Source organism: Eutrigla gurnardus (assembly GCF_963514095.1).
Source record: "Eutrigla gurnardus genome assembly, chromosome: 16".
NCBI lineage: Eukaryota > Metazoa > Chordata > Actinopteri > Perciformes > Triglidae > Eutrigla > Eutrigla gurnardus.
Genome location: NC_139927.1, coordinates 14,605,202 through 14,625,646, shown reverse-complemented (window position 1 = coordinate 14,625,646; position 20,445 = coordinate 14,605,202). Strand labels below are relative to the sequence as shown.

Below are 20,445 nucleotides of genomic sequence, written 5' to 3'. Positions count from 1 at the left end.
ATGAATGCCCAGTGATGATGTACAAAATACAATTCCATTTACTTCTAAATAGTTCTAAATGTGTTCTGGAAAGGCAAAATCTATTTACAATGTGACTTTTTAATTGTTAATACCATGATATCAGTCGACACAGTATCACAGTATTTTATATTCACCCTCTCTAGTGTAATCCTGTCCTCAAAACAATTAGCCATCAGCTGACAGTCCACAGCTGCACAGTTTAACGAGGCTGATCAAGGGCAATCTGTTTTGTGTGAGGCTTTTATGAGCAGAAGGACCCCTCTATAAGCTTTTTATCACCACCACCACCACCACCATCATCACTGCCTCCTGAGATCAAAGGATTAGACATAGGATGGCACCCCCTGGGGATGCATGTAACCGTAGCAGGCTCGTATTAATCTGCCTTGCTCAAAAGCAGAATGGGTTTGCATCACTTAGCATAGGCCGGGTGATAATGGTCTAAAGATATCCGCTTATGTCTCTGCTGGAAAGTGAAATCTTGCAAAAGGCCAACAAAAATAGAGTAAGTAGCCTACTTATGTAGGAGCAGAGGGGCCCACTTCTCCAACAATACGTTCTCTCAGTGCCTTTATTTGACTTCCTCTTGTTTTTCTCCCTTTGCTCATTCTTATCGTCTCTAAAATCTTGTTTTATGCCTCAATTTATCCGTCAACAGGAGATTTATTGACAATTTTGATAATGAATTCATAATTCACGTCATTTATCAAGCACATTTTTGAATTCTTTTTCGAAGAATTGAAGACTTTTCCTGTTCATTTTATAAGACTGTAAAATGAAGACGAAGACGTCACATTGGGCTCTGGGGAATTGTGATGGGCATTTTTCAAAATTTCCTGACATTTAATTAACTCATTTATCGATAAATTGAATACAAAATAAAGTATAATGAGGTAAACTGATTTACAGATTGGCTGCTCATGAAAGTTATCATCATTCGTAGAGATATTTACCACCATTTACCCCCTTGATAATAAATAAGTTACATCTTCTGAATCATGGACAACAACTGAAAATCGCAAGATATGACAATTTATCTATTATAGGAAGGGGCGTAAAAAATCTAAAAAAACAGCCTCTTTCTTCTGTTGAAGACAGAAAACAATGACTCATTTCTCACCGTGGGGAAGCGTGTGCTGCATTTAGGTGCATTCCCTCTTCTCAGTGTTAAAGTAACAAAGCACACTTGTCATTTCATTTCACTTTAATTTTTCAACGCTTCTTTTTTACTTCTATTCCACGATGTTTCAGAGGGAAGATAGTGTACTTCCTAATTTAAAAAGTGTGCTGCGGGAGTTGGGGTCAACTCAAGTTCACTCCTCTCATCTTACAGCGGGATCGGATTTTACTGTTACTTACTCCGCTACATTTATTTGACAGCCTTTTCCAGTGACTTTTCAGTTTAATATATAGCCTATAATAAGTTAGTGGTTTCCAACATTTCTATATTACAAATTTACAGAATCTTTATTTTTTTTGGTGAAACATTGGATTATTTTACCAAAGAAAAAATGTGTGCAACTAGGTTTTATTTCCTCTTCCCTCTTCCATTCATATCTCATGACGCCTCAGATTTATCTTGTGGGCCTTTGGAGGGGCCTCACCCTTAGGAACCATTGGATATGAAAGTCTACCTTTACTATGACTAGCTACAACAGTAGATGCAACTTAAACTGATGCAGTCTCTGCAGAATAAATAATCCAATAGAGTAAGTGATAATATTTCATTCACGGGGGCACTTTTCTGTGGAATTACTTTTGCTATTTTAAATGTTGCTGCAAATACTTCTGTACCTTCTGCATAATTCTTCCATCTCATTTTGGTACCTCAAGTATCAGAAGAGACAAGACATGCTTCCTTGTCCCAGATGTTCCCTTCAGAGTGATGTGCGTGCAGCCAGATGGTAATCAGGGATGTGTGCGGCTGCAGACTGGGGCAGATGAAATGGCTGTATGCCGACATGCTTTGTCACCAGCCCCTGGCCTCTCTGTCCTGCAGGGACAGGAGGGCGTAGTCCCGACCAGCAGCTGCCCTCCCCCTGTCTGACCTTTGCCCTCTCCCTCCTCCCCCACCAACAATGTTACACCCACTCTCTGTCTGCCTTTCCCTCTCCCCGTCTCCAATACGACTCCTTTCACGATGAACAGTTTCGGTCGATCACCGTGGTCTTATTTCGGCTCCTTGAGTCAACACTGACACCGAATTTAGAGCTGATGATGCAGAGTTGACTGGTAGATACCGCCATGAATAAGGCACCATACAAAACACTCAGAACAGTACAAATGTTTTATTTGGCAACAAAATCTAAACATATTTAACAATTTCCTTAAAAACAAACGCAACGTAGAAAAGTGGAACATACAGATATAAGATTCTCATCTTGTAACAGTAAAATTTTAATTTTTAACTCTAATCACTTCCCCTAACAATTTGAAAGAAAAGTCAAAAACAGCCGATAAGAATGCTCAGTAGCTGTGATTGATGAAGAAACAGCATCAGCGGATTTCCAGGCACAATCGGATACCCGTGCACTGCCTGACGCTGCAGTTTTAGTGTGAAGATGTGCATAAATAAATAGCTGGGAGCTGGAAATCTGATTTGCGCAGATCAGCAGGTCAGTCACTCCTGCTGCCTGAAGGACACATCAGACGACAAGAACCAGCACCAACACATCTGCCCTGAGAGGAAGCTACAATGACCGTTCTACAACATCACATCGCTTCTGGATTCAAACCAGAATTGGCCTGTTTTCGCATCATATCAATCAAATTCACTTTCATCAAATGCTTCACTGCAATACTTCTATTATATCTTTCAAATATAGGCAAGTGTAATGTAAAAAAGACCAGAGCCTTGTGATCCCAGACACGCAGGTTGTAGGAAGCCATACAGTGAAACAACACAGTTTACACAGAACTGGTTAGTGCGATAAAAGTAATGTCATCCTTTAAATATTCAACACAAACCTTGGTACACGCAACCAGATGTAATTTACTGGACTTTTGTTTGTTTTGTCTCACTGTTCCTGATAAAAAATTATGTGATTAAATTCAAGTAAAAGTCAGTGACCTTACACTATCTGTTAAAAACTGCTGTCAAACAGGCACTCTTGAGAGAAGAATTGTCATTATTACAGTAAGGCAATACTGACAACCACAAAGAAAACAATCCAGTCTGGTAGTAAAAACTCAAACTCAACTCAAAAGGAGATTCTGTTCAACTTCAGAAAAAAAAAAAAAAAAAAAACTCAACATGGAAAAAACTCCCTAAAACTTCTATCAACATTTTAAAAGTTGGTTTTATTGCAACATCCCTTTCACCGTCTCGGCTCATTCAGGAGAGGCAGGAATCAAGATGTGCGTTGATCTTTGACTCCTGCACCTTTGCTTGGCACACAGGACAGCTGACTGTCAGTGTAGAGGAGGAAGACGAGGAAGAGGAGGGGGTAACACTGTGCAGCCCTGCAGGGGACTGGAGGGAGGAAGTAGAGGAGGATGAGGTGGCGGCAGTTCTTTGCTGCATTGCGGGGGATTTTGTCTTTGGGGACTCCCTGGATGCTGCTGAATCGCTGCCTGATGTCTTCTGGAAGAAGTCAATGATGCTGGATGAGCTTCTGTGGTCGCCCCACGGCCTCTTCCTCGATACCTGACCAGCACCAGAAGGTCCAGATGCACTGTCACTGTTAGAATGAATGAAATACTTGGACTGTGATGAATCAGCAGGGCTGCCTTTGGTTCTTATTGAACCTACAGGATGGCTGGATTTACTAGGACTAGACTGAGATGCTCTGGGAGAGGTGGTTGAATTATTATTTAACCATTTAGGAAAGGTGGAAGACGCGGAGGAAGCACTCATTGTGCGGTCCGGTGACGTCAGTGAATCTTTAGTTTCTGTGTCTGAGGTGGAGGATTGACTCACTGCCTTCCTGGGGCTGTTAAAAAGATCGTCGATGGATTTCTGCTTGTGTTTTTCTGCTTCTTGGCTACGGCTGCTGCTGTGGGGTTTGGGGATTTTCACTGGCGAACCGTTGATGTTGACAAAAGCCCTTATGTTACCAACAGACCTCTTTATAGGTGGCTTCTTCCCCATGGAGGAAGCCGGTCTGACGGAGGGGAAGGTGCTCGAGATGCTTCTGTTATGGAGGCCGGAGAGAACAGGAGAATTGAGACGCTTAGCTGGAGATGAAGGGGTGAGGATTTTCTTTGGAGAAGAAGGCACTATCGGTGGGTGAGATAGGAGGGAAGACATGGACGACTGTGACTTCCCTCCGAGTAGGAAGCCACTCCCACTAAACGGGATAATGTTCCTTATGTCCTGTGATCCAGAGCCTGAGAGGGAAATAAATGTAGAAATGTGAGTAACACTTTCTTTGAGAATATGTAGCGAAATTTACTAGACTGATCAAAACATCTTTATTATTATTATTAGAGAGAACATACAGCAGTGGGAAAGAGCTCATCACCTGTGCTTGTACTTGAAGGCTTGTCATTTCCCAAGGCTTTCTTCTCCGAGGTCTTCCCATTGCTTTTACCATCCTTCTTGCCTTTTTTGCCATATCCTTCAGGCTCCTTAACCTTAGTGTAGGTCCCTCCGCACGTCCTCTGGTGGTCCCCCCACCAGGGGTCCTGAGCAGACGGAGCCCGGTTCATGGCCCTCTTTACGAAGCCAAAATAAGGCTTGCGGTTTTGACAGGGCCCGTTGCATTTCCACCAGTGCTGCCGGTACACGTCAACCTCATCATGGAAACTGTGGTAGACCTGGCAAGAGGATAGGGAGACGTCGCAGAGGTTTATTTCGTTTATTGCAATCTCTGTAAAAGGCTGCATCAAGATAAGACAACATCCGCTGTAAAATGGCTAATCGAAAGATACACCTACAGTGATTTTTGTCCCAGTAGCACTGTTGATCCGGTCCATGTGTTTGCAGAACTCGGGGCCATGACCATCACGGTCTCTGTTGTTCTGGGTCACGAACAGCAACGCGTGAATCATTTCATGAAGGAGGGTCTGTGGAAACAAAAGACAGAAGGGACATGTGTTTATTCTTTTTCTTTGAATTTCCAGTTCCACACACGAATCCCTCTATTAGTAAACTGATAATTACCATTTCAAGCCTTATAATTAGCAGTATTCCTAGTGTAAAGAAAACATACATTATATAGTTGTGTTGTATCATTGTTATTCTGATTTGTTTTTCTTTGACAGAAGTTTGCTAACTTGCTTACTTTACTGCAAATTGAAACTTTGAAATAGAGGAATTCGATGTGTTATGCATATCACTATCCAGCTCACCTGCACCAGGTCTTTTCTGGGTCTGAGCTTCAGCAGAGGCTCGCTGAGTCTGATCGAGCACAGACCACCCCGGCCCTCATAAGAGCAAACACCGGCACACCTGCAAAAAAAACACAGACACAGCAGGAGACATTAGAGACCGACAGCCCTTTACATAAAGCTCTCCTGATCCCATACTACATTTTTGTTCCTACTGTCAATGACAACACAAAACAAACCATAACACAACAGGGGGACCTACAGTGTCATTCTTGGGCTCCACTTAACCTCGACGCCGCAGAGCTTCCCCCAGAAGAATGTGTCGTTAAACTCCAGGAACATGGCTCTGACATCGGGATTGGGGTCCAGCGTCTCCCAGGACGCGTCCACGATGGACAGCGGCCTCTCGGGCTGCACAGTCGGCTTCCAGTAAGGAACAACATCGCTGCCACCTCCGGCTGCCTCCACTTTCCGCTTCTTACTACTTTGTCCGAAGCCATTATCCTCAAAGCTGTTTGTTGGATAGGACGATGTCTCGTATTCATTGTCAAACTGCTCCTGAAGCCGAATGGCGAGCAGAAAATCCTCGTCCATTCCGATAAAAACACACAAAAAAGGTGACGTGAACTGAGGTAGCTAGCCACGTATCGCTACGTTAGCTCGCTGAGGCTAACTAACTAACGTAAATTGTACATGGCTCTCAAACAACAAGTGACGCGGTCCCCGGGGACACAGTACAGTCTGCCAAATATACTACCTGTACAAATGTTTGCATTTGTGTCATGTTTTGGACGAAGATGTTAACTGCTAACTGTAAATCCAAAGCTAGCTTGTGTCAAGCAATGCAACCAAAAATATCCGGTCAGGATTTCAAAATAAAACTTCAGATATGTGAAACGTGTATGGTCAATACAACATTTTTTTAATTAACCCCTTTTAAAAAAAATAAAAAATGAATCTAAGTACAACCATGTGTTGTTCTGTAACATATACGAAGGCGTTTAAATCGATGTAAACGTTTGCTCCTTTATGACACTTATTTCTGACTCTAGATTTGCGTAACTCTTGCAAACTTGACACAACGTACGCTTGTTTCAAATCACAGCAATGCATTCTGGGAACTTGTGTTTTCTTTATTCAAGTAGTTGGCCAATCCAAAAGGCACTCGGGGATATGTCTGGTGTACTTTAATGTGTAAATCATTGTCTTAATTAGCAACTTTTCAGGTTTTATATATCGTTTACATTAAAATATTGTAACTATAGACCTATCTCGACTTCAATGGACGTCCAAATTTGGTGTAAAAAATGTTTGGTTTGATGCGATTTGTTGGCCATTTCTTTTTCCGAATCCCGTGACGTTACGGGGTGTCAACCGGTTACAACTTCCTGTTTGGGTCGCAAGCGGATGTCAACCGAGGAATTCTTCCTCTTGTCTACGTTTCTCACTTTAAAACAAGTAAACGCGTACACGCTATAACATGTCGGAAACGGGGAACCGACTGCGGAAGCTGCTCGAATCGCCCAATTTCGACCCGCAAAATTACGTCAAGCAGCTGTCGCAGCAGTCCGATGGAGACCGAGATCTGCAGGAGCATCGTCAGAAAATCCAAAACTTGGCCGACGAAACGGCCCAGAACCTGAAGAAAAATGTCTACAAGAACTACAGGCAGTTCATCGAAACGGCCAAAGAGATCTCCTACCTGGAGAGCGAGATGTACCAGCTGAGTCACATCCTGACGGAGCAGAAGAGCATCATGGAGAGCATCACCCAGGCCCTGCTCTCCACAGACAAGGATGAGACTTCCAAGGAGATGCAGGCTGCTTTCCCCAAAGAGACAGAGGAGCTGAAGCAGAGGACTCTGACCTCCCTGCTGGAGAAAGTGGAGGGGGGCAAAAACATCATGGACACCCCTGGGAGGCACCTAGTCTACAATGGCGACCTTGTAGAGTTTGATGTTGACAACATGTCCCCCATCCAGAAGGTGCACGCATTCCTCATGAACGACTGTCTGTTAATCGCCACCTGGCTGCCAAACCGCAGAGGAACCGTGAAGTATAAGTACAACGCCCTGTACGACCTGGAGAGCTTCGCCGTGGTCAACGTGAAGGACAACCCTCCCATGAAGGACATGTTCAAGATCCTCATGTTCCCGGACAGCCGCATATTCCAGGCGGAGAACAGCAAAATCAAGAAGGAGTGGCTGGAGATCCTGGATGAAACCAAGAAGAACAAAGTCACCAAGGACCGGCACACGAAGGAAGAGGAGGTCCCCACGTCTCCGGTAAGGGCCGAGGTGTCCACCAATCCTTTCGACCAGGACGATGACGAGTCGGCAGGTGCCGAAGAGAGCGTGGACCTCAGCCTTGAGTGGATCCAGGAGCTGCCGGAAGATCTGGACGTCTGCATTGCCCAGAGGGACTTCGAGGGCGCCGTGGACCTGCTGGACAAGCTCAACGAGTATCTCAAAGACCAGCCAGTCACCCAGAGGGTCAAAGAGCTGAGGGTGAAGGTGGATGAGCGCGTGCGGCAGCTGACGGAGGTCCTGGTGTTCGAGTTGTCTCCGGATCGGTCGCTTCGTGGTGGACCTAAAGCCACCCGGCGGGCCGTGTCCCAGCTGATCAGACTAGGTCTTTATTTATTCATTTTTTTCTTCCACTAATAACACATGGTATTATTTACAACATATTTAATTTACTCTCGCATGAGACAAATAAAAGCAGCAATGTAATATTGGTTAGATGGTCTCTATAGTCAAACTAATTGAATTAAAATCCAAATTTTTTGCTTATAAAGAGTAAAAAGATTTGGACATTTGCAGTCATTTTGAATTGTCGTCTTCTTTGAATTTTATTGCAGGCCAGTCCACTAAGGCCTGCGAACTGTTCCTGAAGAACCGCGCCGCTGCAGTCCAGACGGCCATACGGCAGCTTCGCATAGAAGGAGCCACGCTGCTCTACATCCACAAACTCTGCAACATCTTCTTCACCAGCTTGCTGGAGACGGCCAAGGAGTTTGAGATGGACTTTGCTGGCAACACAGGCTGCTACTCTGCCTTCGTGGTCTGGTCTAAAACAACCATGAGGATGTTTGTGGACGCCTTCAGCAAGCAGGTAGGTAGAAGATCAGACCGACAAGTTACAGCCTGTGAAAGATGCTTTCAGGCTGATTCCTGTTATAGAGAAAGAAACATCTAAAAAGCTTTTGTGCTTTGGCTTTATGAATGATAAGTAAAAATCTTTTGTATCAAAACATCCTAATAAAGTGATATTTGTTGTCCTCATCAGGTGTTTGACAGTAAGGAGAGCCTGTCGACAGCGGCAGAGTGCGTCAAAGTGGCGAAGGAGCATTGTCAGCAGCTGACCGAGATCGGCCTGGACCTCACCTTCACTCTGCAGTCCCTGCTGGTCAAAGACATCAAGGCGGCTCTGCAGAGCTACAACGACATCATCATCGAAGCCACCAAGCACCGAAACTCTGAGGAGATGTGGAGGAGGATGAACCTCATGACCCCCGAGGCTCTGACTAAACTCAAGGTGGGTTTTCTGTTGTGTTACGTGTTTTGTCTTGCCGTTTTTGACGTTGTGTAAGCTAAGCACTGATGGCTTATCTCAACTGTACCGGTGGAGTTTTCCACCTGTGTGCAGAGGATTTTTCCCCCAGGAAAGAACTGCCAGATGCTGGTGTTGATGACAGCAGATGTTAAAGCTTCCATGAGTTAAGCATTTGCTAAATCTCTTGTTCGCATCACCATATTTCTCTCTGCAGGACGAGATGCGCAGCTGTGGCATCGGCAGCTTCGAGCAGTACACGGGCGACGACTGCTGGGTGAACCTCAGCTACACCATCGTGGCCTTCACCAAGCAGATGATGAGCTTCTTGGAGGAAGGCCTGAAGCTGTACTTCCCCGAGCTGCACATGGTGCTGCTGGAGAGCCTGAGGGAGATCATCCTGGTGGCCGTGCAGCACGTGGACTACAGCCTGCGCTGTGAGCAGGACCCGGAGAAGAAGGCCTTCATCATGCAGAATGCCACCTTCCTCCACGACACCGTGCTGCCGGTGGTGGAGCGGAGGTTTGAGGAGGGCGTGGGCAAGCCCGCCAAACAGCTGCAGGACCTGAGGAAGAGCACCCGGCCGGTTCGGATCAATCCAGAGAGCACCACATCGGTTGTCTGAGAGTGCAATAAAAGGATGGTGGTCGAAAAAAACACTAAAATACTCGTTGACTGACTGTTTTAGAAATAACCGCTAGATGTTGGTTGTTTTGAGATTGCAGGACAAGAAAGGAGAGGATGCGTCATGGAGAAAAGCAGAATACCTCCAGATAGGTAGGTGTAAACAAAGCTTCTTGCACCTGAATTTGTACCGACTCACAAAAAATGATGTTGGTTAACACTGATGAAAAATTATCTGATATTAATACTGCTTTCCAAAATCACTATTTGCTGCATCATATATTTGCTTTTGAGAAATTATCCATTTGAAATGATCTCCATGTCAGCAGAAAGTTGAGTTAACCGTACAGTTAGGCAGATTGAACTGTGAGTGATTTCGTGACACGTGTGGTGGTAACTAAGAAGTACACTCTTCCTCAAGTTTATACAATGAATACATGGCTCTTCTGTGTACATTTCAGACAAACAGCTGACAAATATATGTTCATTTTCTGATCAGACTGGTTACCAGTTAACACATTAAATTGAATAAAGATCTTTATGCACAATCTGTGTTTTTATGTATTTCCAGAAAGATACAAGTTGAACAAGCAGGGAAAAAAATGCTATATCTGTGCTCCTGCTATAAACAGTGTTTTACAAAAGTATTCACCCCCCCCCTGGCATTTGTTGAATCTGTTGCATAACAACCTGGAATTAAAATAGATTTATATTTGGATTTGTGAAGTGAAATTAAAAATTCGTTGTTTTGTGGCTGCAGTGCCCTCTTGTGGCAGCTCAGTTAAATGATGACTGATATAAATTATATAAATGTTCAGGAAACCTTTGAAATCTTTTAACTGACAAGAATGTCAGTAATTTTCTATAAACAATGTTAATAATCATATTGTTAAACTGTATTTCCTGGGAAACATCCTAAAATATGTTTTCTTATTTCCCATTTATGAGCTGGGTTGGAAAGAATTCAACATTCTGTTTTGTGAGGAAATTCTAAATGAAATAATTTGCCATTGTTCCCGCAGTTAAACCAATTTGGCTCGTGTTGTTGCACCATGAATACAATTCCTCCTCTCTCTGTTCAAATCATCTCTCAGCAGTGACAGGCGTGCAGATATTTTTAGACTGCGTTCATGATTCAACACATGATTGTTCCCTCTGCTTCACAGCTCATCTCATGATAATCACTGATGTGATCTAGGGCTCGGGGAAAGCCTTAGGTCGGGCGAAGTTATCAGCTTATCCTCAGAGAAGACGCATCAGGCCGGTGGGATTATTCGAGAGGAATTCATTCAGCCGACACTTTTTCATGTGATCAGTAGGCGGTAGCATTAATTCACCATCAACAACCACTGTAATGAAGGTGCTGTCTTTTGATACATCTTCATCCAAATATCTTCTTTAATGACAAAACATATGTTTAGATAATTGTTTCCTGCCTTCATCTTGCTTCCCATAGTTACATTAGTTTGAGAGATGGTTGATAGATGCAGGGGGAACAGGCTTTCTGATGGGGCAGAGGCAAAAAATATAAAAAGGGCACAAGCAGGCAGAAGGTTTTTGTAGCATGAAGGGCAGCCTCTATGGCATCATGTTTTCTTAATGTTAAGGCCACCCTACAGGGCACTGCATTGCATTTTCTCAATTGTGCACCTGAGTTCCACTCCATCGGGTTTTATCCACCATAGGGGCATCCAAGAGGGCACTTTAGCTTCTGTGGTTGGTCTGAACATGGGGGCACCAAGGCCCCCCTCAGTCAGCTCTCAGGTCCAACATGATATTCTCTCAGTCAAAAAGAGTGACACATGCATTGTTTGTGGAAAAACATGATACATTTGCACTCAAATTAAGTGCTTTACTTACAATAGAGTTGGAGGGCTTGTTGATCTAAGGAGCAGTTTAATGTGTAGTTAATTAACTTGCATTTTAACAGTGGTGGAAAGTAAGGGATTTATTTCCATTTTCTTATCCTTTATACTTGTGCTCAAATATTTTACTTTTTAGCCGATTACATTTATTTGATAACTTTAGTGAGTCACTCTACGGCTTCAGTTGTAACACAAACGCTTATCAAGAAATAATAATGTACTATGATTTTGCCTTTAAATTTTGGGGGGCATTTGGATTTCCCTCTTTTAGTGATGTGCAGTGATTTGCAGCCTTTATTTAATGATATATGTCCTCAATCACTAAATCTGTCTTTTTTTGCAGTGCAAAAGAGTCTTAGATTGTGGTTAAAGGTTAAATCAGACAGTTAAAGTTTGCATGTGTGTGTACATAGTGTACTACATCCGTTTCAAAGGGGTGCTCGTGCTCATTTCCACACAGAATGGCTGAATGTTGCGATGTTGGAGCTGTCAGTGGGTGGGATTGATGCCGCACCCTGAGGGACTTCAGTCACGCTCGCTGTCTGGTCAATTAAACGTTCAGCTAACAGAAAGTTAAATGTCACACAACACAAAGGTTACTGGATCGAATTGACCAAAACATCTCTGCATCTGTCCTCTCAGGTAGGATCAAAGATCTTAACATTCATCGGTTAATGATCAGAGGTTTAGGTATTTTTTTGGGTATGTGCAGATGACCATAGTTTTTCTGCTTAGTTTAAGCTCATTTGCGTTCTTTCTTTTTATTTCTTGATGAATTATTTACAGCCTATAGGCTATTGGATTTGACAACAGACTTGTAGTGATTAAAAAGTACATTTACTCAAATACTGAACCAAAGTACAATTGTGAGGGTCCTTGTTTCTTACCTGTTTCAATTTCCTTATCGGGACCAGTTACTTTTTCACATTTTTTAAAAACGAACAAGCATATGAGCAGTTTATACAATATGAGGCATTATTATAGATCACACTCAAAAAGTAGAAAAATTAGTCCCACCTCCAACCAGCTACACATGTTGGTTGAATGTTAATTGATAATAATAATAATAATAATAATAATAATAATAATAGGTAATAATAATCATCATCATAATAATCATAATAATAATATGGAGTAATTACGGTGTACTTTGTTGATGTTAAGTAGCTTCCCCAGAACAAAGTATTTTTACACTGTGGTATTAGTACTTGCAATTTGTTGAAGGAGTACTCGTTTTTATCAGTTCCAAGAAAAAGCAATATTATTCTCAATCTCAAACTCCGTATTCTTTTAAAGAAAGAGATTCATTGTGTGTGCATAACACTAAATCACATTCTGTTTTTCATTAATGTTCACTGTTCAGCTTTCTTGGTTTCTGTTATAATTAGCATAATAAACATTATTGATGCAGCACTTTTCAAAAGTAAAGTGCATGCCTGAACCAGGATTAAAAACGCTACAAATCACGACTGTGATGAGGCAAATGATGAAACATTATAACAATTAAAAGCCACAATAAAGATAAAACTGATTGATATACAAAGCAATGATAATTACAATATAAATATAATGAAACGGATAAGACAAAATACTTAAATAAGAAGTCATGGCAATCAGGAAATATGATTTTAAATTAACTCGATCAATCAACTCAAACCACAAGCCCCGCCCCCACCAAATGCGCATGCGCAGAACCGCTTAGGGAGCTGTCCGTGTCAGTCGGTGCTGGAGTGTTTTCACCGAAGCTGCTTCTCCTCCCCCCGGTCCACCGAAACAGACGGGAGCGATGGAGGAAGAGTTAAAATGCCCCGTTTGCGGTTCTCTCTTCAAGGACCCCATCCTGCTGCCGTGCTCCCACAATGTCTGCCTGGCCTGCGCTCGGAACATCACCGTCCAGACCCCGGAGGGGGAGACCCCGGTGCAGAGCCGAGCCTCGGCCAGCTCCGACTACGACTACCTGGACATGGACAAGATGAGCCTGTACAGCGAGACGGACAGCGGCTACGGCTCCTACACGCCGTGCCAGCTCAAGTCTCCAAACGGGGTGCGGGTGTTTCCACCGGCCAACCACCACCGACACTGCTCCCTCACCTGCCCGCTGTGCCACCGGAGCGTCTCCCTGGACGAGCGGGGGCTCCGGGGTTTCCCTCGGAACCGGCTGCTGGAGGCCATCGTGTCGCGGTACCAGCAGAACCGCCGCGTCGCCTCTTCTTCCACGGCGGCGAAGTGCCAGCTGTGCGACCGGAACCCGGTGGACGCGACGGTGATGTGCGAGCAGTGCGACGTCTACTACTGTAACGCCTGCCAGCAGCGGTGCCACCCGTCCCGCGGTCCGCTCGCCAAGCACCGCCTGGTGCCGCCGCCGAACCGGGCGGCGGGAGGCGGCGCGGCGAGCGGAGGAGGCGGCTGCGGCGTTGGTCAGCTGCCACCCGCCACCGCGCGGAAACCGGCCACCTGCGTGGACCACGAAGCGGAAAACTTCAGCATGTACTGCTACAGCTGCAAGGCTCCGGTGTGTATGAAGTGTTTGGAGGAGGGGAAACACGCCAAACACGACGTCAAAACGCTGCCCATGATGTGGAAACAACACAAGGTGAGCGAACGCACACACGCACGCACACACACGCACACGCACACACGCAGACGCACGCACACAAACACGGTAAACCACTAGGCTTAACTGGCTTTTAAAGGCATAATTGTATTGATAGACAATTAGACTCTCTCTGTCTGACTGTTTGTCTGTCTGTCTGTCTGTCTGACTGTCTTACTGTCTGACTCTCTCTCTCTCTCTCTCTCTCTCTCTCTCTCTCTCTCTCTCTCTCTCTCTCTCTCTCTCTCTCTCACACACACACACACACACACACACACACACACACACACACACACACACACACACACACACACACTGCCAGGAAGGTTTGCATGCTCTAGAAGACGAAATGCACCCACACACTCACTGCTGCATCAGTATAGTCTTCATTTTCGAACTGTTTCCCATTATGCTATTATAGCAAGCAATACATGTATTATTAGCTATCAAAGTACACATTTTCAAACTAAATACCTCCTCATCTTATTTGTGTTGGGTATTTGAAATTGTGCAAACTACTGTCAAATCTGTCAACTTGGAAACATGATGAAAGGAGTGAGAGGATGCTACACTGTGAGGTGGAAATGTTACTCCCAAGGGGAAAACGTTGCTCTCCTGTGTTGAGTTTACTGTATGTGGGGCATATTGTAAATTAGAGAACCCTGACTGATTCACACATAATGAAATAATTACTGTAGGCGTAACATCCAGTTGTGTGTGTGTGTGTGTTTGTGTGTGTGTGTGTGCAATATGAGTCATTCCTTGATTAGGTCACACAGTGTTGTGTTGCTATTTCATGCATTACTGGCTCACATGGACTACGGGTGTGTGTGTGTGTGTGTGTGTGTGTGTGTGTGTGTGTGTGTGTGTGTGTGTGTGTGTGTGTGTATGTATGTGTGTGTATGTGTGTGTGTTTGTGTGATGTCAGTAGTGACTGTAGTGTGGGAAGAGGAGTTTGATGTATGCCCTCAGGCAAGATCAGAACAGGAATGAGAAGAAGTTTGAAGAAATATGGTCTAAAAGGCCTTGTTTATATACATATATGCATATTAAGTAACTAATTATATTTACTTAAGAGGTGTATTTAAGTACAATTATTTAGAGGTTCTTTGAACACTAACCCCCTAAGTGTTATACTTTGAATCCAATGCATTTGAGGGAGGAAATATTGTACCTTTCACTCCATGTATTTCATAACGTGGTTTCTTGTTGCTTTTTGAATTAGATAGAAGCCAAAAATCTTGAGCTGTTGAGATTCTCCCTCGAGCTGTTTGAGGTTGGCAGATTAAAAAATGTATCCAGGAGATAAACCGATTGAGCTCTGTGATTTTGGAGAAAAAGTAAAGGCGTCCCATTTTCTTTTGTATTGTAGATATACTTTGATGATTTAAAAGTGTCAATTTTCCAAATGGCTCGACAAAACCGTGATATATTCTGGTATAGTTATGGTCAAAAACCGGATTGGTTGTTTAACTCTAGTGTCTTTGAGTTTGCTTTGCCTCAAAAGTCTGATTATCCAACATCATACAGCGCATGAAATCTTATGAAGAACAGGATTCAGACTGGTTTTGTTTAAAAGTGTATATGCAGCACTCTGGACTTATATTCATTTTAAGCATAGTCAAAATTCATGACACACACACACACACACACACACACACACACACACACACACACACACACACACACACACACACACATATTTAATTCATTCCAGTCGACTGGAACAAAATTACGCTAAAACCCGGCGATAACGCTGTGTTTTCCCATCCAATCCATCCCTTCTCGGCTCTCCCCCTCTGCCTGCCCAAAACCACATGCCTGTTTCATTAAAGGATGATTAAAGTGATTTATGATCTCATTCTTTTTTTAATGAATCCTTCATTAATTTAAAAGTGTGCCACGAGGGTACTTTGGGGTCAACCCAAGTTCACTCCTCTCAGGTTACAGTGTGATCCGACTTGACTGTTAAAATGAAAAACTTGCAAAAATTGAAAACCGAGATTTGATCTCACAGGGGGGGGACGATATGTGTAGAATTTTATCAATAATATTACCATACTAATTGTGAGATTATGTTACGGGGGAAAAAAGGGCCCCAGGGACAGGAAATAAACTTCCGTGGTTCAACACAGCATTTCATAATCATCATCATGATCACACCCAGACTTCTTGTAAATTAAAAGCCATTGTTGTCTGTCTCCTGTAAACTAATCTCTCTCTGTCTCTCTTGTTGTGTGTGTGATTGGAAGCCTAGTCACTGATCTGTCGCACGTTTCTTCTCTGGCTTTCACTCATCATCATTCACCTTCTATATGTCTGCCTCCCTTTACTCAGTTTCTTATTTACTCTCTCTCCTCCCCCCATGCATACCCCCCTCCCCTTCCTCCTTGCCCATCCTCCATCTTTACCTCTTTCGCCCTGTCCCATAAATGGACCGTGAAAATCCTATCAGTGTACAGGAGTGGGAGGGCGTTGCTAAGTAATGAGCAGCATATGAATAAGAGATGGCCACTACTTAGTTAATATGGTGTCCTTCGCGTTGAGGGAGATCGATGTGCGACTGTCTTCCTACCTCTCCGTCTGCACTTGAACAGTCTCCAAGCATCGCGAGCTGAAAGGTTGAGTTTTTATTCTGGTGGGCAGCACTCTTATCCTTAAAAAAAAAAAAAAAAAATCTGTTTTAGTGCTGCATCTGGTTTGCATCCTATTGCTTCGTTTCCTCCGTCTCCTTCTGCTATTGATTGAAAACAAAATGCTTCTTATTCCTCTTCTGTGCAACAAAAGGATTTCCCCCTCAAAGACCAGACATTGTGTGTTTCGTCAAAGCTTTTCTGAACCAGAAATTGATTGATTGGTGCCTCTCTTGTATGCACTCATGAGATACAAGATAACCTAGCTGATCACATAAGAAATCATGATGAACAGTTCCATATTATATTGAAAAAGATGCTAATTTTGATATTTGAGACAATATATATGTAACTATCCCACTGCCACACACTCATGAACTTAAAGAGGCCTACACACACACACACATAAATATGCATAATTGAAGCGGATGAATTTTCGCTGAGGGAATCCATCCAGCTTCCTCTGATCAGTCAAGCAGAAAACACACTGTCTATTTAAACACACACACACGTGTCCATGTGTGTATTTTAGTGTGTGTGTGTTTATACGTGACCCAGCTCGGTCAAGTAAAGAGCAGCTAGCTCTGCCTTTGCTCCGAGTTAAATATTAAAAACCACAAATGCAGAATTGGTTCTACTTCTGTGTGTTTCAGTGTTTGCAACGTCATCTAAACATAATTTGAAACAGGAATCTGTGACTAAGCATTTGTGTTACACAGCAGTACTGTCATTTGTGAACTGAAGCTGATGATTCATATTTTGTGCCGTTACCTTGTCTAATAAATTCACTTATTACAGAAATTAGTGCTTCTTGCAAACTTAATTATTGTTAGGTCATAACAACCCCCTAATATCTGTAATCCTGAGTGGGAACCGTGAAGGGAAGTCATCTAATGCTCAACCATTCCTTTCATTTTGAATATCAGAGAAACGGCACTTTTGTCTCATGCAATTTTGAGTAATTGGTTGTCCTTCTCCACAATTCCCTGCTAGACATTTCATTTATATCCTATGAAGTTGCAACAGCAACCATGTTTGCGATCTTCCCCTATAATCTCAACCTTAGTGCTAAACCTAATGACGTGTAGGATGTGAGCTTTGGTCTTCCATATTAAAGTTGTCTGATTTGTACGCCCACCATCCATCCTGACTTCTATCCTGCAAGTGGTAGAAAAATGTCGCACAGTCTGCTTTGGGGAGAAGAAAAAAATATAATGATCATACAACACATCTATATAAGATCATATCTGCCTTCCGAAAATAGATAGAAGCTGTTTCTACTTCTTTTTTAACAGTCCGTGTGTGTTACCTCAAAGGTTGGGCCGTTACTACATGAGGAATGATGTGGGAGAAACCAGATTTAATTGCTCCCTTGGTACTCTGGGTTGGTCCAACAGGAGGCCACTCAGAATGGTGAACATCCTTTCACTTCCCACCTGATTTCAGGTGACAAATAGTCCATGAAAATTAAGATCTATAATATATAAACCATTGCCCAGTATATTAGAACTTAACTTAAAGTTTTAATGTAGCATCGGCCGAGCGTGGAAAGGGATAAAACCATCGGTCTGTGGGCAGATGATGTAGATAGTTAACATGAGTCACGATCAACACAGTTGGTGTGGCAGGAAGGCTGGTTTGTACCGACTATTGTTTATCCTGGGAAACAGACACCACATTCACTGACTTGAGACCTGTCATGAGGAAGCATGATGGATAATCAAGACAAGATAATACTGCGTGTCCTGTTTCCAACATGTGTCATTTAATAAATTGTGATTCGTTTGATGTCTCCAGTGTATACTCTGAAATCAGACTGTAGTTTCCCCTCAGCAGATTTGTCACTTCCACTCATGTTACATCATTTAATATTGAAAGTAAACATTCCCTCTCGCTTGTTTTCTCGTCCATGGGGACACTGACAAAACATTTTGACAAGCGTGTTACTATCTGAGCCGCCTGCGGCCCGTTTGTTGTCTTCCGTCATGTGGTTTATTTCTGTTCATGGAGCTTTTATGTGGATCGGAAACTGTGCTCGTAGTGATACTGCACTGTTAGTGTGGTATATTCGCTAGATCTGTTATTCATCTATGCATTCGAGTACAACATTACATATTGTTTCAATACATCACCGGGGAAAGGAGAAGGTATGGAAGCCGATTCTAGTTGCGAACTGGTGCTGTCAGCCATTTGGCACTGGGCAGCACTCAGGGAACTATTGCTTGCCCTCTTCTGTTCACCTATTGACCCTAACAACAGGGGCTAATCCAAGCTTGGGGTCAATGGTCGGTCAGGGATACAGTCGTACATGTAGTCCTGACCCTGATCATGTGATAATCTAGTGTGCCTGGTTTGACCCCCATAGGATCTTGGGAGTTACGTAACTCCCACCGGTGCTGACTGACTCTGAGACTGTAGACTGATAGACGGCCTTTCTTCTGTGTGCACTGCATACTCAAGGACAGTGCCCGTGAGCTCCATGGTCCTGAATCATTGCCTGCACGCATTCCCATGTTAGTTGAAGTAGCCACATCCTTTGGAGGAGCAAGAGGCCCAGACATCTCCAGAGGCTCCTGACTTTATTGATTGACTGTTCTCTGATTATGTATGCAGATGATGCATTTACTTTACTTTGTGACAACTGCTTACACATACAACGTACCTTATTGGGCATCTTCTATTTCTGTAAATTCAGACAGGTTATTCCTTGATATGTGGTACCCTTCAGAATTAACGTTGGTGTGCCGTTGTGTACTGCAAATTCAAGCTGCAATAAACCTTCAGCCTAAGACATAGTCTCCTGTGACCTGTCCTGTGTCAGTGTCTACGTAATCTGCTCACAAGATTTCCATCTTCATTGTCTCTAATTATTCCTGTCACTTGCTTTAAAAGAACATAGTGGACGGCTGAAGTTGAAATGAGGTGTTATCTAAATGACTTTACTGCAAAAAGAGCTAAACCTGATGAAAGTTACGATGCATTTCCAGTCAGTGAAAGTGAAGTTGCGTGACTCTCAGTGCACTTCAAGATTCAAATATATGTGTGAATTCAGGAGATTCATTGACAGCCCTAGGGAGTAGAAACAAAGCTTTAGTGCTCGCTGCGGGAAAGGACGGGATCCCCTTCTCCCTTTATTTTAAGATGTTATAAGGTTGACATTCTACAATTTGTTCAGACTCGGAGATAATAAAACAGCTGAACCTGTCTAAGCAGAAAATTGATCAGAGATCTATAAGGAAATCAACCTAGAATGGGGCCGAGAAGCAGAATCGATAATGGCAGTGGTATCAATATTGGTATCAATGACATCCCTTGAAAGTAGAAGTACTTTTGGGAAGCCTGAGAGTTGTAAATCGAATACTTTTTTCTCGTTTACGACACAGTAGGAGGAAAGTTATGATTTAAAAGCAGAGAAGCAGCTTTTGATCTCAGACTGCAGGTCAGAAAGTAAGTTTGAAAAAGTGACAGTAATAATCATCCCCATCAGCTCCTATTTCCTACAGATACAGTTTATTACAGTCATGTTACAGTTTGAAGATGTTTGAGTTTTAATGATATTAGAAAACACAGGTAACTGCATGTCTATCAAGATTAAAACACTACTGAATTTGTCCGTGAAACAAGGAGTGTGTAATATTTCAAATGTCCTTTCAAATTGAATTCGGCGCCTCAGGCTGCATTACAAGAAATTACTTAAATTTTATCAGCAAAACGAGGTGCTTTCATCTCATCTCCCAGAGACGCCGTTACTGAGGTGATTTAGAGTGAGTGCTGAACTGTGCCGACTGACTGTGCCTGACTAACCTCATTCCAGATGGCAGCGCGCCGACCATGACAGGTCAGCCTAACTCGCCTGCTACCTCAGGCCCGGCAACACACACACACAC

The 20,445-nt window shown here is 43.2% G+C and overlaps 3 protein-coding genes across 3 annotated transcripts in view; 2 read left to right on the top strand and 1 right to left on the bottom strand.

Annotated features, from left to right (window-relative positions):
* Positions 1-2,294: 2,294 nt before the first annotated feature.
* Positions 2,295-6,151, bottom strand: sprtn (SprT-like N-terminal domain). Its single transcript, XM_084030602.1, has 5 exons — positions 5,555-6,151; positions 5,314-5,413; positions 4,900-5,028; positions 4,485-4,779; positions 2,295-4,350 (listed from the first exon to the last, which is right to left on the bottom strand). Exons 1-5 carry the CDS (start codon positions 5,884-5,886, stop codon positions 3,356-3,358), a joined length of 1,851 nt encoding a protein of 616 aa, XP_083886728.1. The 5' UTR covers positions 5,887-6,151; the 3' UTR covers positions 2,295-3,355.
* Positions 6,152-6,687: 536 nt separating this feature from the next.
* Positions 6,688-10,015, top strand: exoc8 (exocyst complex component 8). Its single transcript, XM_084030359.1, has 4 exons — positions 6,688-7,922; positions 8,152-8,405; positions 8,580-8,828; positions 9,061-10,015. Exons 1-4 carry the CDS (start codon positions 6,773-6,775, stop codon positions 9,466-9,468), a joined length of 2,061 nt encoding a protein of 686 aa, XP_083886485.1. The 5' UTR covers positions 6,688-6,772; the 3' UTR covers positions 9,469-10,015.
* A 2,509-nt stretch (positions 10,016-12,524) lies between these two features.
* trim67 (tripartite motif containing 67) overlaps positions 12,525-20,445 on the top strand; it is a 36,577-nt gene continuing 28,656 nt past the window's right edge. The window contains exon 1 of the mRNA XM_084030887.1: positions 12,525-13,925. Within this exon, the coding sequence (XP_083887013.1) occupies positions 13,119-13,925 (807 nt within the window). The 5' untranslated portion in view covers positions 12,525-13,118. The remainder of the gene's footprint in view (positions 13,926-20,445) is intronic.